Raw genomic sequence first — 17981 nt, forward strand, 5'->3', positions numbered from 1 at the left:
ATATCAGGTACACCTGTGACCTAAATGTTCCTGCAAACAGACTCCTTGGAGACCCCTACATAAATATCCATGAACTATCCAGCTAGACTAGTGTATCTGTCCTTGAAAATATTCCTGCATGTGTGATTGTTCATGTGTCATCTGCAGGAAACAAACAGGAAGTGAGTAAAAGACACAGGAAATGTTTCCAGCTCTTCCTCCTCTATCAGATTTTCTCTCCATACCTGAGAGTGTCCAGTCTCCAGCCTGGATCCTTCAGTCCAGCCGACAGCAGCTTCATTCCTGAGGGACCTGGATGATTGTAGCTCAGGTCCAGCTCTCTCAGATGGGAGGGGTTGGAGCTCAGAGCGGAGGCCAGAGAAGTACAGCCTTCCTCTGTGATCAGACAGCCTGACAGACTGCAGACACACAAAACAACAATCTATCTGTCAACAGTTGTTTTCTCTTTGTCACAATAACATCTATCCATCCATTGTAACTTTATTTATAAGTGACAATACCCAACAGACAACAACAGTCATCTGAAGCTGTTTAACAGTGTAAGGTAACCGCCTCCACTGTGAGCAGCACTTGGTGATGGTGGGAAGAAGAACTCCCTTTGACACAAAGATCCTCCCAGTGAAAACAGGCTCCAGGAGGAGCATCTACCATGACTGGTTGCAGGGTGAGGGGAAAGAGAAGAGATGAGCTCAGAGAGACAAGAACAAAACAGAGAGACAAAAGTTAAGGACATGCAGTAGTGACATATAAAAGCATCAGGAGTGAAAAGAGGGGAGAAGAAAGCAGAGCATCATGGGAAGTCCACCAACAGCCTGAGCCTATAGCAGCATAACTAAGGGATGGTTCAGGGTCACCTGATCCAGCTCTAACTATAAGTTTTATCAAAAAGGAAAGTTTGAAGCTGATCTTCAAAGTAGAGAGGGCGTCTGTCTCCTGAACTCAAACTGGGAGCTGCTGCCACACTCAGTCCAACATAGCCAGGCTTTCTTTGCTGCTCTGACAAAACCTCAAATCCCAGTCAGAGATGATGAGCATCATCACAGTGATGATCATTTCTCTGTAACCCAGGCTTTCTGCTTCAGGATCTGTGCACGCTCACAGAACAAGGAGACCTTTAAACATCATTTCACTAAATGGATGGACTGAGCTCAGCCTACAGATGAACTGGTGCCAGAGATCATAAAGAACATCAAACAGTCAAATTCAACACTTTAATGGAAATATGAGATTAATGCTGCAGACAATCATGAACCTGCTGAATTCATGAACATCAAGAATGCAGCGAGTGGTAAAATAAAGATTTGACCTCAGTGTGCTCAGTGTTCCTGTCTATTCCTAACATATTCCTAACATGATAGCTGCACTTTAGAGCTCTAAAACTGGAACTGACACATGTTTAAACTCTACATGTTACTCAGTACATTCAGTTCTGACACTCGCCCACAGTCCAACAAAGGAAACATGGAGATCACATCAGTTTGTCACCAAAGTCTAATTTTTAGGGCAACTTAACCTGTTATAATCTCGTTAACTCATTAACTGATTAACGTCAGCAATTATTTTAATCACAGTTTTTAAAATCATGATTATTGTGAAAGTGCTCACTGGCTCTGAATATAAAAGCCATGGGTCACAGGAGGGATGTTGATCAGTGCTGGCTTGAAATGGGCGTCATTATGCGTCTCAGCCAATGGGAGCATTGAGGGTGGGCCTAATACTACTGCAGCGCTCACATGACCCAGGACAGAGAGAAAGGGGCGGGGACAGAAACATGGAGACAGGTACAGATCTTTGACATGTTCATTTTAAACTGTTCCAGGAGGCAGTGTTGATACAACTAAAGTTATCTGTTGTTGAAGAAGTCGGTCTGAGGAACGTTCTTAGGATCAACAAATGACGGCATGTATGAGCCTCAAGACGCAGCGTCACAAGAAGAACACATGAGCTGTAGAAAAAGGAGAGACTACGAAAGCCACGGCGTTACAACATGAACCAGCTGTTGGTCTCTCTGGAGACTACTGGGCGTGGCTGTGTAACCATGGTTACCTGGGAGTTGCAGAAACGTGCAGAACATGTGATTCATGTTGCACAGCAGTGGGACATTTGAAATAAAGTCAGCACACTCAGTACAGATAGTGCATCAAATATGATGCTGCTGCCAGACGTCTGCCTTTGAACACGTCCCTGCATCGCGCACAACACCAAGGTTGCCATGGCAATCACAGCTGACAGGGACAAAGCGCACAGCTGGAAGCCTGCAGGTATATTTAACATGATGTATTTCTCAGTGTCCTGTCTGTGTGTGAGAGACAAACAGCCTCTGTATGTGTGTGTAAATACAGCATGAATATGTAGAGGACATGTTTGTGGATATAAGTAAATGAAAGCTCTGCGTCATTTGAATCTTTGACTCTTGTTTCTGTTGCAGGTCTGTGACTGAACTTCTGGGAGGAGAAACGTTGGTTTCATGCTCTGTGATTCTGTGTTTTGTCATCTCTCTCAGGTGATGGAGAGCTCAGATGATGACCCCGCCTACGTGGTCAAATTCAAGTCTACATTCAGAACAGACCTGGAGACACGCAAGCAAAATGCCAACATTGTATATGTGAAAACTGCTGCTGGAGCCAGATTCAAGGAGCTCAAGTGTTTACCCAGATCTTACTGAACTTACTGCAGGAACAGAGGGTTGTTGGAGGGAAACCTGTGGAAGCAACAACATCCGAGCCACCAGAGAAGAAGTTGGCCCTGTTGGTGCTTCATCAGAGTGTGAACAGGAGGAAGACTCAGCTGAGAACAGTGTGGTGGATACAGAGCAGAGCCCACCATCAGTACAGAGGCCTGTCCATTAGAGTGCTGCTCCAACATGCAGCACATGTACTTGGCCACAGCTGCAACATCTGTACCTGTGAAAGCTTCTTCTCTGTTGCTGCTCATATTGTGCAGAAGAAGAGAGTTTCTTTATCATCAGAAAATGTCAATGAGCTTGTGAGTCTTAGCAGCTGGCTCGGTGCAGAGGAGGAAGAACATGTCAGTCAGAGGAAGATAAATGCAGTTCATGTTGTCAACTCAACCTGGACTGTTGAAAGAGTTTTTCTTTGTCTGGTTTCTGACTGAGATTCTCCAAAGGAAATCCAGCACAAACACACACTTCACACACTCAAAGTCCTGCACAGTAAATGAGCTGATGAGCGTTTGTGCTGCTGCCTGATAACAGAACAATAGTTCTGCTGCTTCCTGTTCTGCAAACACACATTTATAAATGTTCACTTGCTGTTGATCAAAGGTATGTTGGTGGCTCTGGACGCTGAGGGAACTTTGTAAAAAACTAGATCAAATGTTAACGTCCTGGCAGAGGCAAAGAACTTTGATTTGATATTTGATTAGATTCATGTTTCAGCTCAGACTGACAGAAATATTTGAACTGCTGCTGTGTTAAAGGGAACACTGCTGTTAGAAAGCACCTGATCTGTTTCTGCACACTGAATGTTGCACTTCTCATACTGCAGTACTATTAAAATAAGTACACAATGCACTACTTTTGAACTCATGACTGAATGTTGCTGTAACAAAGCCATTAATGTGATTCAAAGTGTTCATGGTTTCCAGCACAACAAATGATTGCACAAGTGTGACTGATCCACTTTCTAATGTGTGTGTAGCCCACACTGTGTGTCACTGTGTCACAGGTGAGTCTGTGTGTCCAGGTTCTATGAGGACAACAGGATATAGTGACTGAGTCCAGCAGCTTAAAGTCTGACTCCATCCTCCATTTAAATAACTCACAGCAACAACTGAATAGCTTTGCCTTTGTGTAGCTGACACTTCATTTTAATGTCCTTCTATTCTGGTTCATCTGGTCTCAGTTTCTATAAGCACACAGGTTTCATCAGGGACTCTATGACCTCAGTAATCTTTGCTGGGCCTTAATGCTCTGAACAAAGCTGCACATCACAAGACTAAATAGAAATGAATCAGTCTTTCATTCTCACTGCTGTTTGACTTCAGCTCTCAATGTCCCACCATAACCCATGGAAAGAATTACTGTCCATCCAGGCTGCTGAACATGAAGCTGAAGAAGGTGGAGTATTGTGAGGGCTGATGGAGATGATGATGATGAATCCAGGAGCAGTGGGTGGATGGCAGCATCAGCATGAAGGATCAGTGTGAGAACATGAATGTATATTGTAATATACCTATATCACTAAAGCACTTCTGGATGGATGCAAACTGCATTTCGTTGCCCTGTACCTGTGCATGTGCAATGACAATAAAGTTGAATTCTATTCTATTCTATTCTATTCTAACACATCATCATCCACAAAGGAAACCAGTCTGAGTGTCTGACGCTCTTGTTAGAAAGACGCAGTCCCAGCAGTTAGCTTGTCTGCTAGTTAGCTGAGAGCTAACTCACTTGTACATTGAATACCAAACTGTGTAAACCAGGGGTGTCAAACATATGGCCCGTGGGCCAAATCCAGCCCTTGACATAATTTCATATGTCAAATATTGATGAATTTTCAGGCTTGCTGATAATCAATGTGAGCACGGCTGAGATGTTATTCTGATGAGCAAACCATGTGGCCAAACACTTTCAGAGACAGACTGGGATCATACCATTATGTGAAAGAGGACGGAAATGTCCCATAGACAGCAAGGGTAGTGGTAGAGACCAGTACACAGAGAAATGGGAGCTGTATTGAAATGCAAGCGTGTCAGGAAAGAGTGAAAAGGCAAAATGAGCAACATCTGGCTGCATTTCAGTGATATTGGAGACCACAAAGCTGAGTGCAACATTTATACAGGAGATATACAGGAGACGCTGAGAATAGAACTGATAAAATTAGGAGCTGGCTAAAGTGAGACCCATTTTTATTTCCACCCATTTTCCATTGTGGAGGACAAAAGGTTTCAAACTCGTCCAGGTCTTAAACCTCACGTGTTCTTCCTAATAGCAGTAAATGGATAAAAATAAGGCTTTTATGAAAACACTGAATAAAACTTGCTGCCTTTAAAAAGACTAAATGTACAGTTCAGTATTGAACACTACATAAAATAAACTATATATAAAGTGTGTCTGAATGGCAGAGATGCAGAACTATGTGCATGTAGCACAGAGCCACGGCTCAGTGTCTGAATGAGTCTCACAGACCTGAATGTGCTGTTGAAGCCATTTATAATTATAACGTAATTCTTTACTCGTTTGATCTGCTCCTTACCACAAGCCACCAGACGTAGAAGGTTTTGGACTTTTAACTATATTTTCTGAAGTTTTACAACTTTTCTTACTGTTAAAAACCTCGTTATGGCCATTCATGCTGTACAAAGTAATTAGACATGTGTGGTATCTACAGAAACGTCAGAATCTCAGCTAAAAGTTCACAAAACCATCTCAACAACCACCAAACAGCTGAAACAGCAGGTGAACAGATTACACAAAAAAGATGTAAACACAAATCCCCCTGATCATCTGTTTTTTAAACATGAAGCGTAGTTTTGGACGTTCATTTACTGCTGGTTCAGTGAATTTTGGTTGGACAGTGATGAAACCTGCAGCCTCAGAATCTGTGAGAAGTCTGCTTTCAGCACGCAACAGCATTGTTGTGTTGTGTGCTGTGGATCCACCTCTGCAAACTCATCACTGTTTCACCATCATGTTTCTACTTAGACAATAACAAAGGAAGCAGTTCCCAGGAACTACTTCCTGTCTTGTTAACATAAGAGTACGTTGCCCTTCAAAACACCTCCACTTCTCCTCTTATTAGAGGACTGCCTTATTATTAATCTGCTAATTCTGTCAGTTGATGAAAGAAAAATGCTTGATCTCACCTGAGAGTTTCCAGTGTACAGTGTGGATTCAGTCCTTCAGACAGAAGCTTCACGCCTGAATCCTTCAGGTTAATGTTACTCAGGTCCAGCTGTCTCAGATTAGAGGTCTGAGAGCTGAGACCTGAGGCCAGAGCTTCACAGCTTCTCTCTGACAGGTCACAGTGACTCAGTCTGAAAAATAACAGATAAACAATTACAAAAATAAAACACTTATGTTGAAGTGTAATGAGATACTATTATATTTAGCAATATTTCATCTTGTTTTGTCAGGAAACTGAGCACTGATGCAGAGCAACATGTGGAGAGAATCAGAGGAGAAGAAGTGAAGAAAGAACAGCAGTAAAACAACACTGAATTGTTCAGTGTGCTTTTGATATCAACAGAATGTGTCAAACTTCTTTATTTTGTATTTGTTTTAGTAGAATTGATGATTATCACTTAGATAACAACCACAGGCCAGGTCTAAATTGCACTTTGGTGACAGTTACACCCAGAAATATTTCAGAAACGTGGACAATTTGTGCTCCATTGTATTCAGTATTGAACAAACTGAGTACCGATGACCACTTAATATTTTTGATATTTTATTTGAGTTGTTCCACCTGATCTGTGTTAACTAGAATAAACATTTAAAAGCTAAAGCTATGATCACATATGTACTTACAGAGCTTTGTTGGAGGCTTTGACCACTGGCAGCAGCCTCAGAAGAGCCTTTTTAAAGGCTCATGTTCTCACTTAGATCATTTATTTCTACTTACATTTCATTCTGGGAAAAATGGGGATTACTTTGAAAACAGGAAGTATTTTCCCCAAAAATCAGCCCTGGATTAGTAAATCACTCCAACATGTTCTCAGGCAGAAGAAGCTGTCTTGTTATGAGGGAGAGAAGAAAAGCAGCTAAAATCAGGTCTAAAAGTAAAGCAGAGCATAGGTTGAATAAAGGACAGTCAAGGCTGGCTTGGAAAGGAATGAAGTCCATGGTGGGGATGCAGAACAAGGAGCAAAGATGAATGTGATGCTGAATCAGCAGAAGACTTGGACTCATTTGATTCCAGCTTTTTTATTTTTATTGACATTTTAGAATCACTATACAATACCATCAACTTCAGCTATCTTTCAGTACATATATTTTTATTTTTTTTCTATATTTAAACAACTAAAATATCCATACAATAAGAATGAAAGAAGAAGAAAAGAAAAAGAAGCAAAACAGGAAACAACAAACAACATAAAGAAAAAATACATAAAGAAAAAGGAAAGAAAAATAAATAAATAAATGTAGGGAGTGTGTTTTTGTTTCCATTAATGTAACTAATTTTTCCTCTAGTCTTCTAGTAGTTAACACAATTTCTCCAGCAAGCGGGAGGGTTACCTTCATAGTGAGATTTTTGGTGAGGTGTAATAAAATATCTTATCAGGCATTTCCACCCAAATTCCCTCCAGCTCTGTGAGCTGCTACATTTCCATTGATATGCCCACATTGTTGTCCATTCTTCCTCCTTTATCTCTATTCCTCCCTCCATTTCCCATTTTGTTTTGATATACAAGGTTGAGTGTAATTTCATATTTGTTAATCCTTTATAGAGGTCACCTATAATACCTCTATTTTTATTTGAACTGCCCTTTTAAATACGTCTAGCAGCTGTTTACTCAATTCAGCCTTAGCTTTTATCGTTTTATTGACAAAATGCCTCATCTGTAGACATCTATAAAAATCCTGTGTTTCTAATGAATATTTATCTTTCATTTTATCAAAACTAATTAGTCTGCCTTCCTCCATTACCATACATAAAGCTGTTAATCCTTTATATGTCCAATCTTTGAATCTGGTGTCCAATTTATTTGGAGCAAAATGTGTGTCATATGCACACCACTTAACAACTGCTTTATCCTCTTCTAGTTTATATTCGTTTATTACTGTTTCCCAAATTTTAAAAGTCAACTTGATCCATGGATTTTCAATAGTTTTTATTAAATTTTGCAAGCTTCTGTCTGCTATAATAGCTTATATGGGGATGGAGGTCAGACTCTCCTCAATAACTTTCTATTGAGCGTCATATGAAGGATTACATCAGCATATCATAGGCCTTAATTGTGCTGCCCAATAATATTCCCTAAGAGAAGGTAAGCCCCACCCCCCTATTCCTTTGTTAAGTTGAAGGGTTTTAAATCTAATTCGGGGCCTTTTTCCTTGCCATATGTATTTTGACAAAATTTTATCCCATTCATTAAACTGTTTCTGGTTAATTTCTATTGGTAATGCTTGAAATAAATATAATAATTTAGGAAGAATATTAATTTTAATTGAGTCTATTCTCGAATATAAACTTAAATATGGAATTAGATTCCATCTCGCTATATGTTCCTTAATTTTTTTCTGTATTGGTAAATAATTTCGTTCTAATAGTTCTGTAAGATCCTTAGGTATTATGACTCCTAGATATTTAAAGTACTCTGTTTTCCATGCTAATTGATACTTATTTTTAATTTTCAATTCAATTCAATTCAATTTTATTTATATAGCGCCAAATCACAACAAAAGTCGCCTCAAGGCGCTTCATAGATACAGAGAAAAACCCAACAATCATATGACCCCCTATGATCAAGCACTTTGGCAACAGTGGGAAGGAAAAACTCCCTTTTAACAGGAAGAAACCTCCGGCAGAACCAGGCTCAGGGAGGGGCGGCCATCTGCTGCGACCGGTTGGGGTGAGAGAAGGAAGACAGGATAAAGACATGCTGTGGAAGAGAGACAGAGGTTAATAACAGCCATGATTCAATGCAGAGAGGTCTATTAATACATAGTGAGTGAGAAAGGTGACTGGAAAGGAAAAACTCAATGCATCATGGGAATCCCCCGGCAGCCTACATCTATTGCAGCATAACTAAGGGAGGATTCAGGGTCACCTGGTCCAGCCCTAACTATATGCTTTAGCAAAAAGGAAAGTTTTAAGCCTAATCTTAAAAGTAGAGATAGTGTCTGTCTCCCGAATCCAAACTGGAAGCTGGTTCCACAGAAGAGGGGCCTGAAAACTGAAGGCTCTGCCTCCCATTCTACTTTTAAATACTCTAGGAACAACAAGTGGGCCTGCAGAGCGAGAGCGAAGCGCTCTAATAGGGTGATATGGTACTACAAGGTCATTAAGATAAGATGGGGCCTGATTATTTAAGACCTTGTATGTGAGGAGCAGGATTTTGAATTCAATTCTGGATTTAACAGGAAGCCAATGAAGGGAAGCCAAAACAGGAGAAATATGCTCTCTCTTTCTAGTCCCTGTCAGGACTCTTGCTGCAGCATTTTGGATTAGCTGAAGGCTTTTCAGCGAGTTTTTTGGACATCCTGATAATAATGAATTACAGTAGTCCAGCCTGGAAGTAATAAATGCATGAACTAGTTTTTCAGCGTCACTCTGAGACAGGATATTTCTAACTTTAGAGATGTTGCACAAATGGAAGAAAGCAGTCTTACATATTTGTGTAATATGTGCGTTGAAGGACATGTCCTGGTCAAAAATGACTCCAAGGTTCCTCACAGCGTTACTGGAGGCCAAGGTAATGCCATCCAGAGTAAGAATCTGGTTAGATACCATATTTCTAAGATTTTCAGGGCCGAGTACAATAACCTCAGTTTTATCTGAATTAAGAAGCAGAAAGTTAGCGGCCATCCAGGTCTTTATGTCTTTAAGACATTCCTGCAGTTTAACTAATTGGTGTGTGTCATCTAGCTTCATGGACAGATAGAGCTGGGTGTCATCAGCATAACAGTGAAAATGTATGCTATGTCTTCTAATGATACTGCCTAAGGGAAGCATGTATAATGTAAACAGAATTGGTCCTAGCACTGAACCCTGTGGAACTCCATAATTAACCTCAGTGTATGAAGAGGACTCTCCATTTACATGCACAAATTGGAGTCTATTAGATAGATATGATACAAACCACTGCAGCGCAGTACCTGTAATACCTACAGCATGTTCTAATCGCTCTAATAGGATATTATGGTCGTCAACAGTATCGAATGCTGCGCTAAGGTCTAGCAGGACAAGCACAGAGATGAGTCCACTGTCAGAGGCCATAAGAAGATCATTTGTAACCTTCACTAAAGCTGTTTCTGTGCTGTGATGAGCTCTGAAACCTGACTGAAACTCTTCAAATAAACCATTCCTCTGCAGATGATCTGTTAGCTGTTTGACAAGTACTCTTTCAAGGATTTTTGATATGAAAGGAAGGTTGGAGATTGGCCTATAATTAGCTAAGACTGCTGGGTCTAGAGATGGCTTTTTGAGTAAAGGTTTAACTACAGCCAGCTTGAAGGCCTGTGGTACATAGCCGATTATTAGAGATAGGTTGATCATATTTAAGATCGAAGAATTAATTAATGGCAGGACTTCTTTGAGCAGTTTTGTAGGAATGGGGTCTAAAAGACACGTTGATGGTTTGGAGGAAGTAATTTTTAAGTTAACTCAGAAAGATCAATTGGAGAAAAAGAGTCTAACTTACCATCAATGGTACTAAGAGTAGCTGTAGATAATATTACATCTGTGGGATGATTATTGGTAATTTTTCCTCTAATGATAAAAATTTTATTTGTGAAGAAGTTCATGAAGTCATTACTAGTTAACGTTAAAGGGATGGTTGGCTCAAAAGAGCTCTGACTTTTTGTCAGCCTGGCTACAGTGCTGAAGAGAAACCTGGGGTTGTTCTTATTTTCTTCAATCAGTGATGAATAGTAAGATGTTCTGGCTTTGTGGAGGGCTTTCTTATACAGCAACAAACTATTTCTCCAGGCTAAATGATGATCCTCTACATTTGTGACACGCCATTTCCTCTCCAGATTACGAGTCATCTGCTTTAGGGTAGGTGTTTGAGAATTATACCACGGAGTCAGGTACTTCTGATGTTGGGATTCAGAGATTCTTTTATTGCTACCATATAATCTGCCTTATGAAGAATGTATTAATAACATGTTTTACAGTATCATTTATCGGTAATATTTCCTGCAGGGTTTATAAAATTGCATTGAATATGTCTGTCATCACATTGACCTTTCTATTTTACAGGTTGAGTTCATTTTATACACAATGCATGAATGTGCTTGGTTAGAGTTGATGTTCCATTCTAGAAGGTTTTAAGCTTCACTGGCGAGAGTGTCCAGATGATACATGCTGAGGGGAGATGAGAACATAGCAGGTTAATTGCATGCACGCTTACGATACACATATTAATCTAGTAGCAGGTCTGAGCAAAGGCCTAAGCGTCTTCTGCTTCAGTTTGAGACTGGCTGCAAAAGTACTCTACTTAGTGATTAATGACGAGGGTCCATTATTAGCTCTCGGAGATGGTGAGACCTGAAGTTATTACCCTAAAAGGCAAGCAATGTAGAAAAGAGAAGTTATATGTCGGTGAAGGGTTATTAGAAGTGTACGTGATGTACCCTTGTCTGCACGGGTTGAACTTTTGCCCGTCTGTCACCATGTATTTTTGAACTGTATTGACGTAGGTGTGATATTTTGTCCTATAAAACCAGAACCCAATGTATTCTTGTCAGAGCAACACATTCCGTATGCTGACGGTTGGTTGTTCTCCTGTGACAATAAAACTCATCGTTTGATTGCACTTTTCCGGAGCCTCCGTACTTTGTTGTCTGGTCTAAAGTTGATCGATCTCGCAGCACTGCTCTGCTCTGTGTTGGTACAGGGCATTGGAGATGATAACAGTGGGTGGATTATATTCTTAAACTTAGTTACAGCACTTTCAGAAAGACATCTACTTTGATAAAGTCCACTCTCCACTGCTGTGTAATCAATTATTGTAAATGTAAATGTTATCAGGAAATGATCAGACAGGAGAGGGTTTTCAGGAAACACTGTTAAATGTTCAGTTTCTATGCTATATGTTAAAACAAGATCTAGAGTGTGATTAAAGTGGTGGGTGGGTTCTTTTACATTTTGAGAGAAACCAATTGAGTCTAATAACAGATTAAATGCCATGTTGAGGCTGTCATTTTTAGCATCTACATGGATGTTAAAATCACCCACAATAATTATTGTATCTGAGCTCAGAACTAAATTAGATATAAAGTCTGAGAAATCAGACAGAAACTCTGTGTAAGGCCCAGGTGGACGATAGATGATAACAAGTAATACTGGTTTCTGAGTTTCACAGCTGGGGTGGACAATGTTAAGCATCAGGCTTTCAAATGAATTAAAAGTCTGTCTTGGTGATAGGTTTGTAGCATAAACCTATTCGCTGGAACGTTGAAGAAAATATAATTACACCGCAAAGCAAGACACAAAGTAGGCAAGTTCTTCATGTTACTCGTGCACGGGAGAGAACCGGACAAAGCGCCGTCCCTTCGCTTGACCCCAGTTGCTCTCGTCCGTTCTCCCGTAACACTGCTCTTTTATTGAGGTTACATGAATATGCATAGGTTCATTAACATATGACATCTACACACACACAAAGAGTACCTTGCCTGTGTATGTGGGTGTGTGTGTGTGTGTGTATGTGTGTGTGTGTGTGTGTGTGTGTGTGTGTGTGTGTGTAAGAGATCTGTGTGAGGTCAAGATGTGACCCTGTGAAGACTCCCTAAAGCTAGTGCCAGGACGTCTAAGTCCATCTAACAAAAGGCTCTTATACTTAAACAGATATACGTGTGCTTGCTATACCATAAATCAACAAGAAAAGATAAACTCTCCTAGGGAGTGTGATCTATGCCAGGACACTCTGTGTAGAGGAATGTACGCACCCCCCTCTTTATGCTACACAGAGTTAATACAGACCTCTTTAGGATGAGACATTCTTTCAATCTACAATTGATTATACACTTCTAAGCATATATGAGTAAATGTTTCTAAGCATAAATGACAATCAACAATACAAAACCTATCACTTGGTCTTTCATTAATTAATAGGCTGGTGTGAAAAATTGCTGCCACACCTCCCCCTTGGCCTGTGCTTCGAGATGTCTGGTAGTTAGAATGACTCGGGGGTGTTGATTCATTTAAACTAACATAATCATCCTGCTGCAACCTGGTTTCTGTAAGGCAGAATAAATCAATTTGTTGATCAATTATTAAGTCATGTACTAACAGAGACTTGGAGGAGAGAGACCTAATATTTAATAATCCACATTTCACCGTTTTACTCTTTGGTTCAGATGTGGATACTGTATTGTTCTTTCTTCTTAATTGTTTATGTTTAAGTTGTTTGTTGCTGGTTTTTAGTTTGTTTTTTGTCTTTTTGGAAGCTGACACAGTCTCTATGGAGATGGGTTTTTGGGGGTGTAGCAGGAGGAGAGAAGCTGCAGAGAGGCGTGTAAGACTGCAACTCTGCTTCCTGGTCCCAACTCTGGATAGTCATATTTTGGGGGGTTTAATAAATTTGTCCATATTTCTAGAAATGAGAGCTGCTCCATCCAAAGTGGGATGGATGCCGTCTCTCCTAACAAGACCAGGTGTCCTCCAGAAGGTTTGCCAATTATCTATGAAGCCCACATCGTTTCTGGGACACCACTCAGACAGCCAGCAATTTAAGGAGAACATGCGGCTAAACATGTCGCTCCTGGTCTGATTGGGGAGGGGACCAGAGAAAACTACAGAGTCCAACATTGTTTTGGCAAAGTTGCACACCGATTCAATATTGATTTTAGTGACCTCCGATTGGCGTAACCGGGTGTCATTACTGATTTTACGTTTACCCTTTGCCAGCAGTTTTAAATTTCCTTCAATGTCGCCTGCTCTGGCCCCTGGAAGACAATTGACTATGGTTGCCGGTGTCTCTAGCTTCACATGTCTGAGAACAGAATCGCCAATTACCAGAGTTTGACCCCCGGCGGGTGTGTCGCCGAGTGGGGAAAAACGGTTAGACACATGAACGGGTTGGTGGTGTACCTGGGGCTTCTGTTTAGGACTATGCTTCCTCCTCACTGTGACCCAGCCTCCCTCTTTCCCCAGCTGCTTGGGATCTGCTGGGGAACAGCTAGCGGGGCCTACGCTATCTTCGCCTGCACCAGCTACAGGGGCCTGGCTAGCTACGGGTGAATGAAGGGTGCGAAGCCGAGTCTCCAATTCAGTAATCCTGGCCTCCAGCGCTGCAAATATGCTACATTTGTTACAGATATCATTACTGCTAAAGGAGGCCGAGGAGAAAGTAAACATCTGACACAATGAGCAAGAAAGTGCAGGAGGGACAGGTGAAGTAGCCATGGTGCTAATGAGTCGGCTACGAGCTAAGCTAAGCTAGCGAGACACTACAGAGACAGTGAGTGAATACTTTGGCTATAAATTAGGTAGTGAGTACACAGAAAGTGTGCTTCGGATGAAGCACGTGAAGATTATACTATGAAAGAAGAATGTATTTAAAAGTTGTTAATTAAATTGCTAAGCAAATAAGCTACTCAGAAACACCAGTGTGTTTGAGCAGGAACAGGAAGTGATACTCTACCACAGAGTGAGCGAACACCAAGTGACAATTTCTTCTGATGGAATATAGTTGTACTTAAGCAATTGTGTTTTACTCATATTAACCCTATATCCAGATAGTCGACCAAAGTATTCAAATGATTGCATTAATTTAGGTAAAGAGTTTGATGGTTGACCCAAAAATATTAAAATATCATCTGCATAGCAGGCTAATTTATGCTCCTTTTCATGGATATTAATACCTTCTACTTCTTTATTTTGTCTTATATATTGAGCCAATGGTTCCAGATATAACGCAAATAATAATGGTGAGCTTAATACTATTTGATAGGTAGCCATTAATTTTAATCCTTGCCGTAGGGTTATCATAAAGTGCCTGTATTGTCTTAATTATATTTTCGTGAAAGCCAAATGTATGCAAGACTCGGTAAAGAAAGTTCCAATTAACTGAATCGAATGATTTTTCTGCATGGATACTGATTACCATTGCTTCTATTTTATTCTTTTGAATATGATTAATAATTTGTAATGTCCGTCGTACATTATCTTGTATTTGGCGCTCTCGAATAAAACCTGCTTGATCATTATGAATTAGATTAGGTAAGAACTTTTCTAATCGTCGGGCCATGATAGATGTAAACAGCTTGTAATCTGTATTAACCCTTTACAGCCGATCGGAGCGGGCACGCTCTGTTTTGCGTAACTATTTTTAAATCCCGGTAGCTCTGCAACCACGTAAGCTAGCGCAATCATTTTTTTTGCATATGAAACTGGAGGAGTTGTACTTACATCTTATGCCATCAGCTTGTCCTACGTCACAGTTTCCTTCCACATATAGCTTTGCAAAAACTGCATAAAAATCACTTGCAGCAACAAAAACATGATATTCCAGAAACACGCTTCGCCGATCCGATCAGCTGTTTGTAACACTTCCTACGTCCATCAGCGCGAACTATCACATGACCGCATGACCTGCCCGAAACCGGAAGTGACGTCATTTTGCGGAAATGTAGTTTTTTTTACCATCGTGGCCTCATGAGCTTATACTTGTGTTTTTAAAAGTTATGTTTGACTTCATGACTTTCTGTGTCGTTTCTGGGATGCTTAAGACTCATATTGCACTGCTGGAAATAGTTTATTTTGATGCATATGCTGTTATTTTGCAAATTTGCACTATAATATTTATTTCCGTTTTTCCTGCAGTATATAAAAATTGGTGTATTTCAAAAATAAAACTATGAAGACACTTAAAATAAATTTCCTGTGGTGGGAAACTAGTTTGTGCAACTTTTTTGTATTTACAGTTTTGAGGGATAAGCCTCTTAAATTTCTCTAACAAGAAATATATGTTAAAAAAACAAAAACGATTTTCAATTTTTTTGTAGTTTATTGCACATTTTTGCAATTTATGTAATGACTATGCACCTAATGCAGACATATTATTAAAGTTTGGGCTATAATGGTTGTATTGATGTATAGCAACTTGAAATGCTCCCAAAAATGGCTCCACAGCATGTAAAAATATAAGCTCTGGCGGACTTGGTTCTATGGTAGGTCTTAAAGGGTTAAGAACAGATATTGGTCTATATGACGCACATTCTAATTTATCCTTGTTTTCTTTTGGGATGGCAGAGATAATTGCTTCTTTGCAGCTAGAAGGTACTTGAGCCTTCTTTAGGATCCAATTCATTGTTAGAAGCATCACTGGTATTAATTCTTCTTTTAGCTCCTTGTACCATTCTGCCGTATATCCATCTGATCCTGGAGATTTATTTATTTTAACTTTACTTATTGCTATTCTTAGTTCCTTTTCTGTTATATCTTCAATCAAAGTTTTATTCTGTTCTTCATTCAGTAATGGTAAATCAAGAGAATCTAAAAAACTGTTAATTTCAACTATACTACTCTCTGTGTTATTAGCATACAGAGTCTTATAAAATGTTTCAAATGCACTCTGAACTTCTATTGGTTTATTTTTTTATTAGTTTTGTCACTGGATGTTGTTGAAAATCTCCCAATTCTTTTAATCTTTGGGCTGAAGGAAGGACAATACTCGGTGTATAAATGCTCAATCAACAATCATTTATTTCCATACAATTAAACACTTAAGAGCATAAGAACGTCCGGACGGGAGAGATGCCTGCAGAGGGTCACAGCATGTCTCAAAATGGTGACGGGTTTCACAGCCTCTTATAGCTTCTGGCGACCCCCACCTAGTCGTAAAAGCCTAAACATTCACATTCTTTCTCTGTTACGGCGCCTAAGTTATGACCTCGGCTCCCTGTCTTTCTGCTCTCTGTAAGGTGGGGGTATGGAATGTGGTCTGTCTCTTCTAGTATCGGCACAAGGTCCTCTGCACCCAACATTCTCTTCATGATTCAGCAGCATGAAATGTCAAGAAACAGTGTAACACATTCAACAGTGTCAAGTAATACAGGTCAATCCAATAGATCTAATGATTTTCACACTCTTTTAAGTCAGAAGTATAATGCAAACTAAAACTACATACTGATCACACACTCTATATTAAAGGGTATAATATGATCTACAGCAGTATCATAATTCAACTACTTTGATTACATATATAAGGTAACATGATAACAGAATAATCTCACAATGTTTAATTTTGTGAACTGTATTATCTGCTATTTTCTTTTTTAGTTTCCAGGCTAATACATTCATTGCTTTTGATCCTCCCTCATAATACCTTTGTTTAAGAAACATTAATTTTTTTATAATTTCATATGTGGTCAAATCATTTATTTCATTTCTTGTTTTCCTAATTTCCTCCAATATATCCTGAGATGTTTTTCTTTCATGCCTTTTCTCTAATTCTTATTTTGTAGCTCTTCTAATTTCTTATTTCTCATCTTTTTCTTATAAGAGGATATTGCTATAATTTTCCCTCTCAGGACAGCTTTTAAGGCATCCCACAGTATAGGAGGAAACACCTCACCATTGTCATTAGTTTCCATATAGAAGTGAATCTCTTTCTTAATTTGTCCTTTAAAGTGAGGATCATTCAGTAAGCTTGAATTTAATTTCCAATTATTGAGTTTTGGTTGCACGTTTAAATCAACAGACAGGTATACTGGTGCATGATCGCTTAACTCTATTACTCCAATTGCACAAGTGTTTATTTTATCTTTATTTTTCCCAAAAGTTATGAAATAATCTATTCTTGTGTAGAACAAGTGCGGTGAGGAAAAATAAGTATAATCCCTTTGGTAGGGATGCAAGTCTCTCCATATATCAATTAGTCCCACCTCCTTCATCAATGTATTTATATTCTTAATTAATGTTTTAGTATTCTGTGCTTTTCTATTGGAAATATCTAGCTTTGGTTGTAGATGTATATTTAAATCTCCTCCGCAAATTAGGAAACCTACTGTCTCTGTTACCATCACATCTATAATTTTCTTAAAGAAATAAATATCGCTTCCAGGGGGTGCATATCCACTCCTCTCCTTCGTCCAGTTTTATAGGAAGAGGAGAAAACTGTTGTATAACCCATTCTTTTCAGTTTTTCATGCTCCTTACAGTCTAGATGGGTTTCCTGTAGATACACTATTTGTACTTGTTCTTTCTTCATTTTAGTTAAAATTTTATTACGTTTAATTTTAATTTAATTGGATTCGACAGGCCATTTACATTATATGATATGATTTTTACCTTATCTTTAAGCATACCCTTACTATTTGAATATTATTAATGTAACAACGACATGTACCA

General features: G+C 39.4%; 1 protein-coding gene across 2 annotated transcripts in view; it reads right to left on the reverse strand.

Moving 5' to 3' along the window:
- Positions 1-205: 205 nt before the first annotated feature.
- Positions 206-17981, reverse strand: part of LOC146634338 (protein NLRC3-like) — a 31412-nt gene continuing 13636 nt past the window's right edge. Inside the window, exons 6-7 of one of the 2 annotated variants that reach the window (XM_085350426.1) lie at positions 5827-5997; positions 206-398 (exon numbers count right to left, since the gene is read on the reverse strand). In XM_085350426.1, coding sequence (XP_085206552.1) covers positions 206-398; positions 5827-5997 — 364 coding nt within the window. Of the gene's footprint in view, positions 399-5464; positions 5998-17981 lie in introns of those variants that run through there. The other variant, XM_085350427.1, reaches the window with a different exon arrangement.

The sequence above is a fragment of the Diplotaxodon limnothrissa genome, linkage group LG3 (assembly GCF_057381915.1).
Source record: "Diplotaxodon limnothrissa isolate DT_005_m linkage group LG3, D_limnothrissa_male_GT1.1, whole genome shotgun sequence".
Taxonomy (NCBI): domain Eukaryota; kingdom Metazoa; phylum Chordata; class Actinopteri; order Cichliformes; family Cichlidae; genus Diplotaxodon; species Diplotaxodon limnothrissa.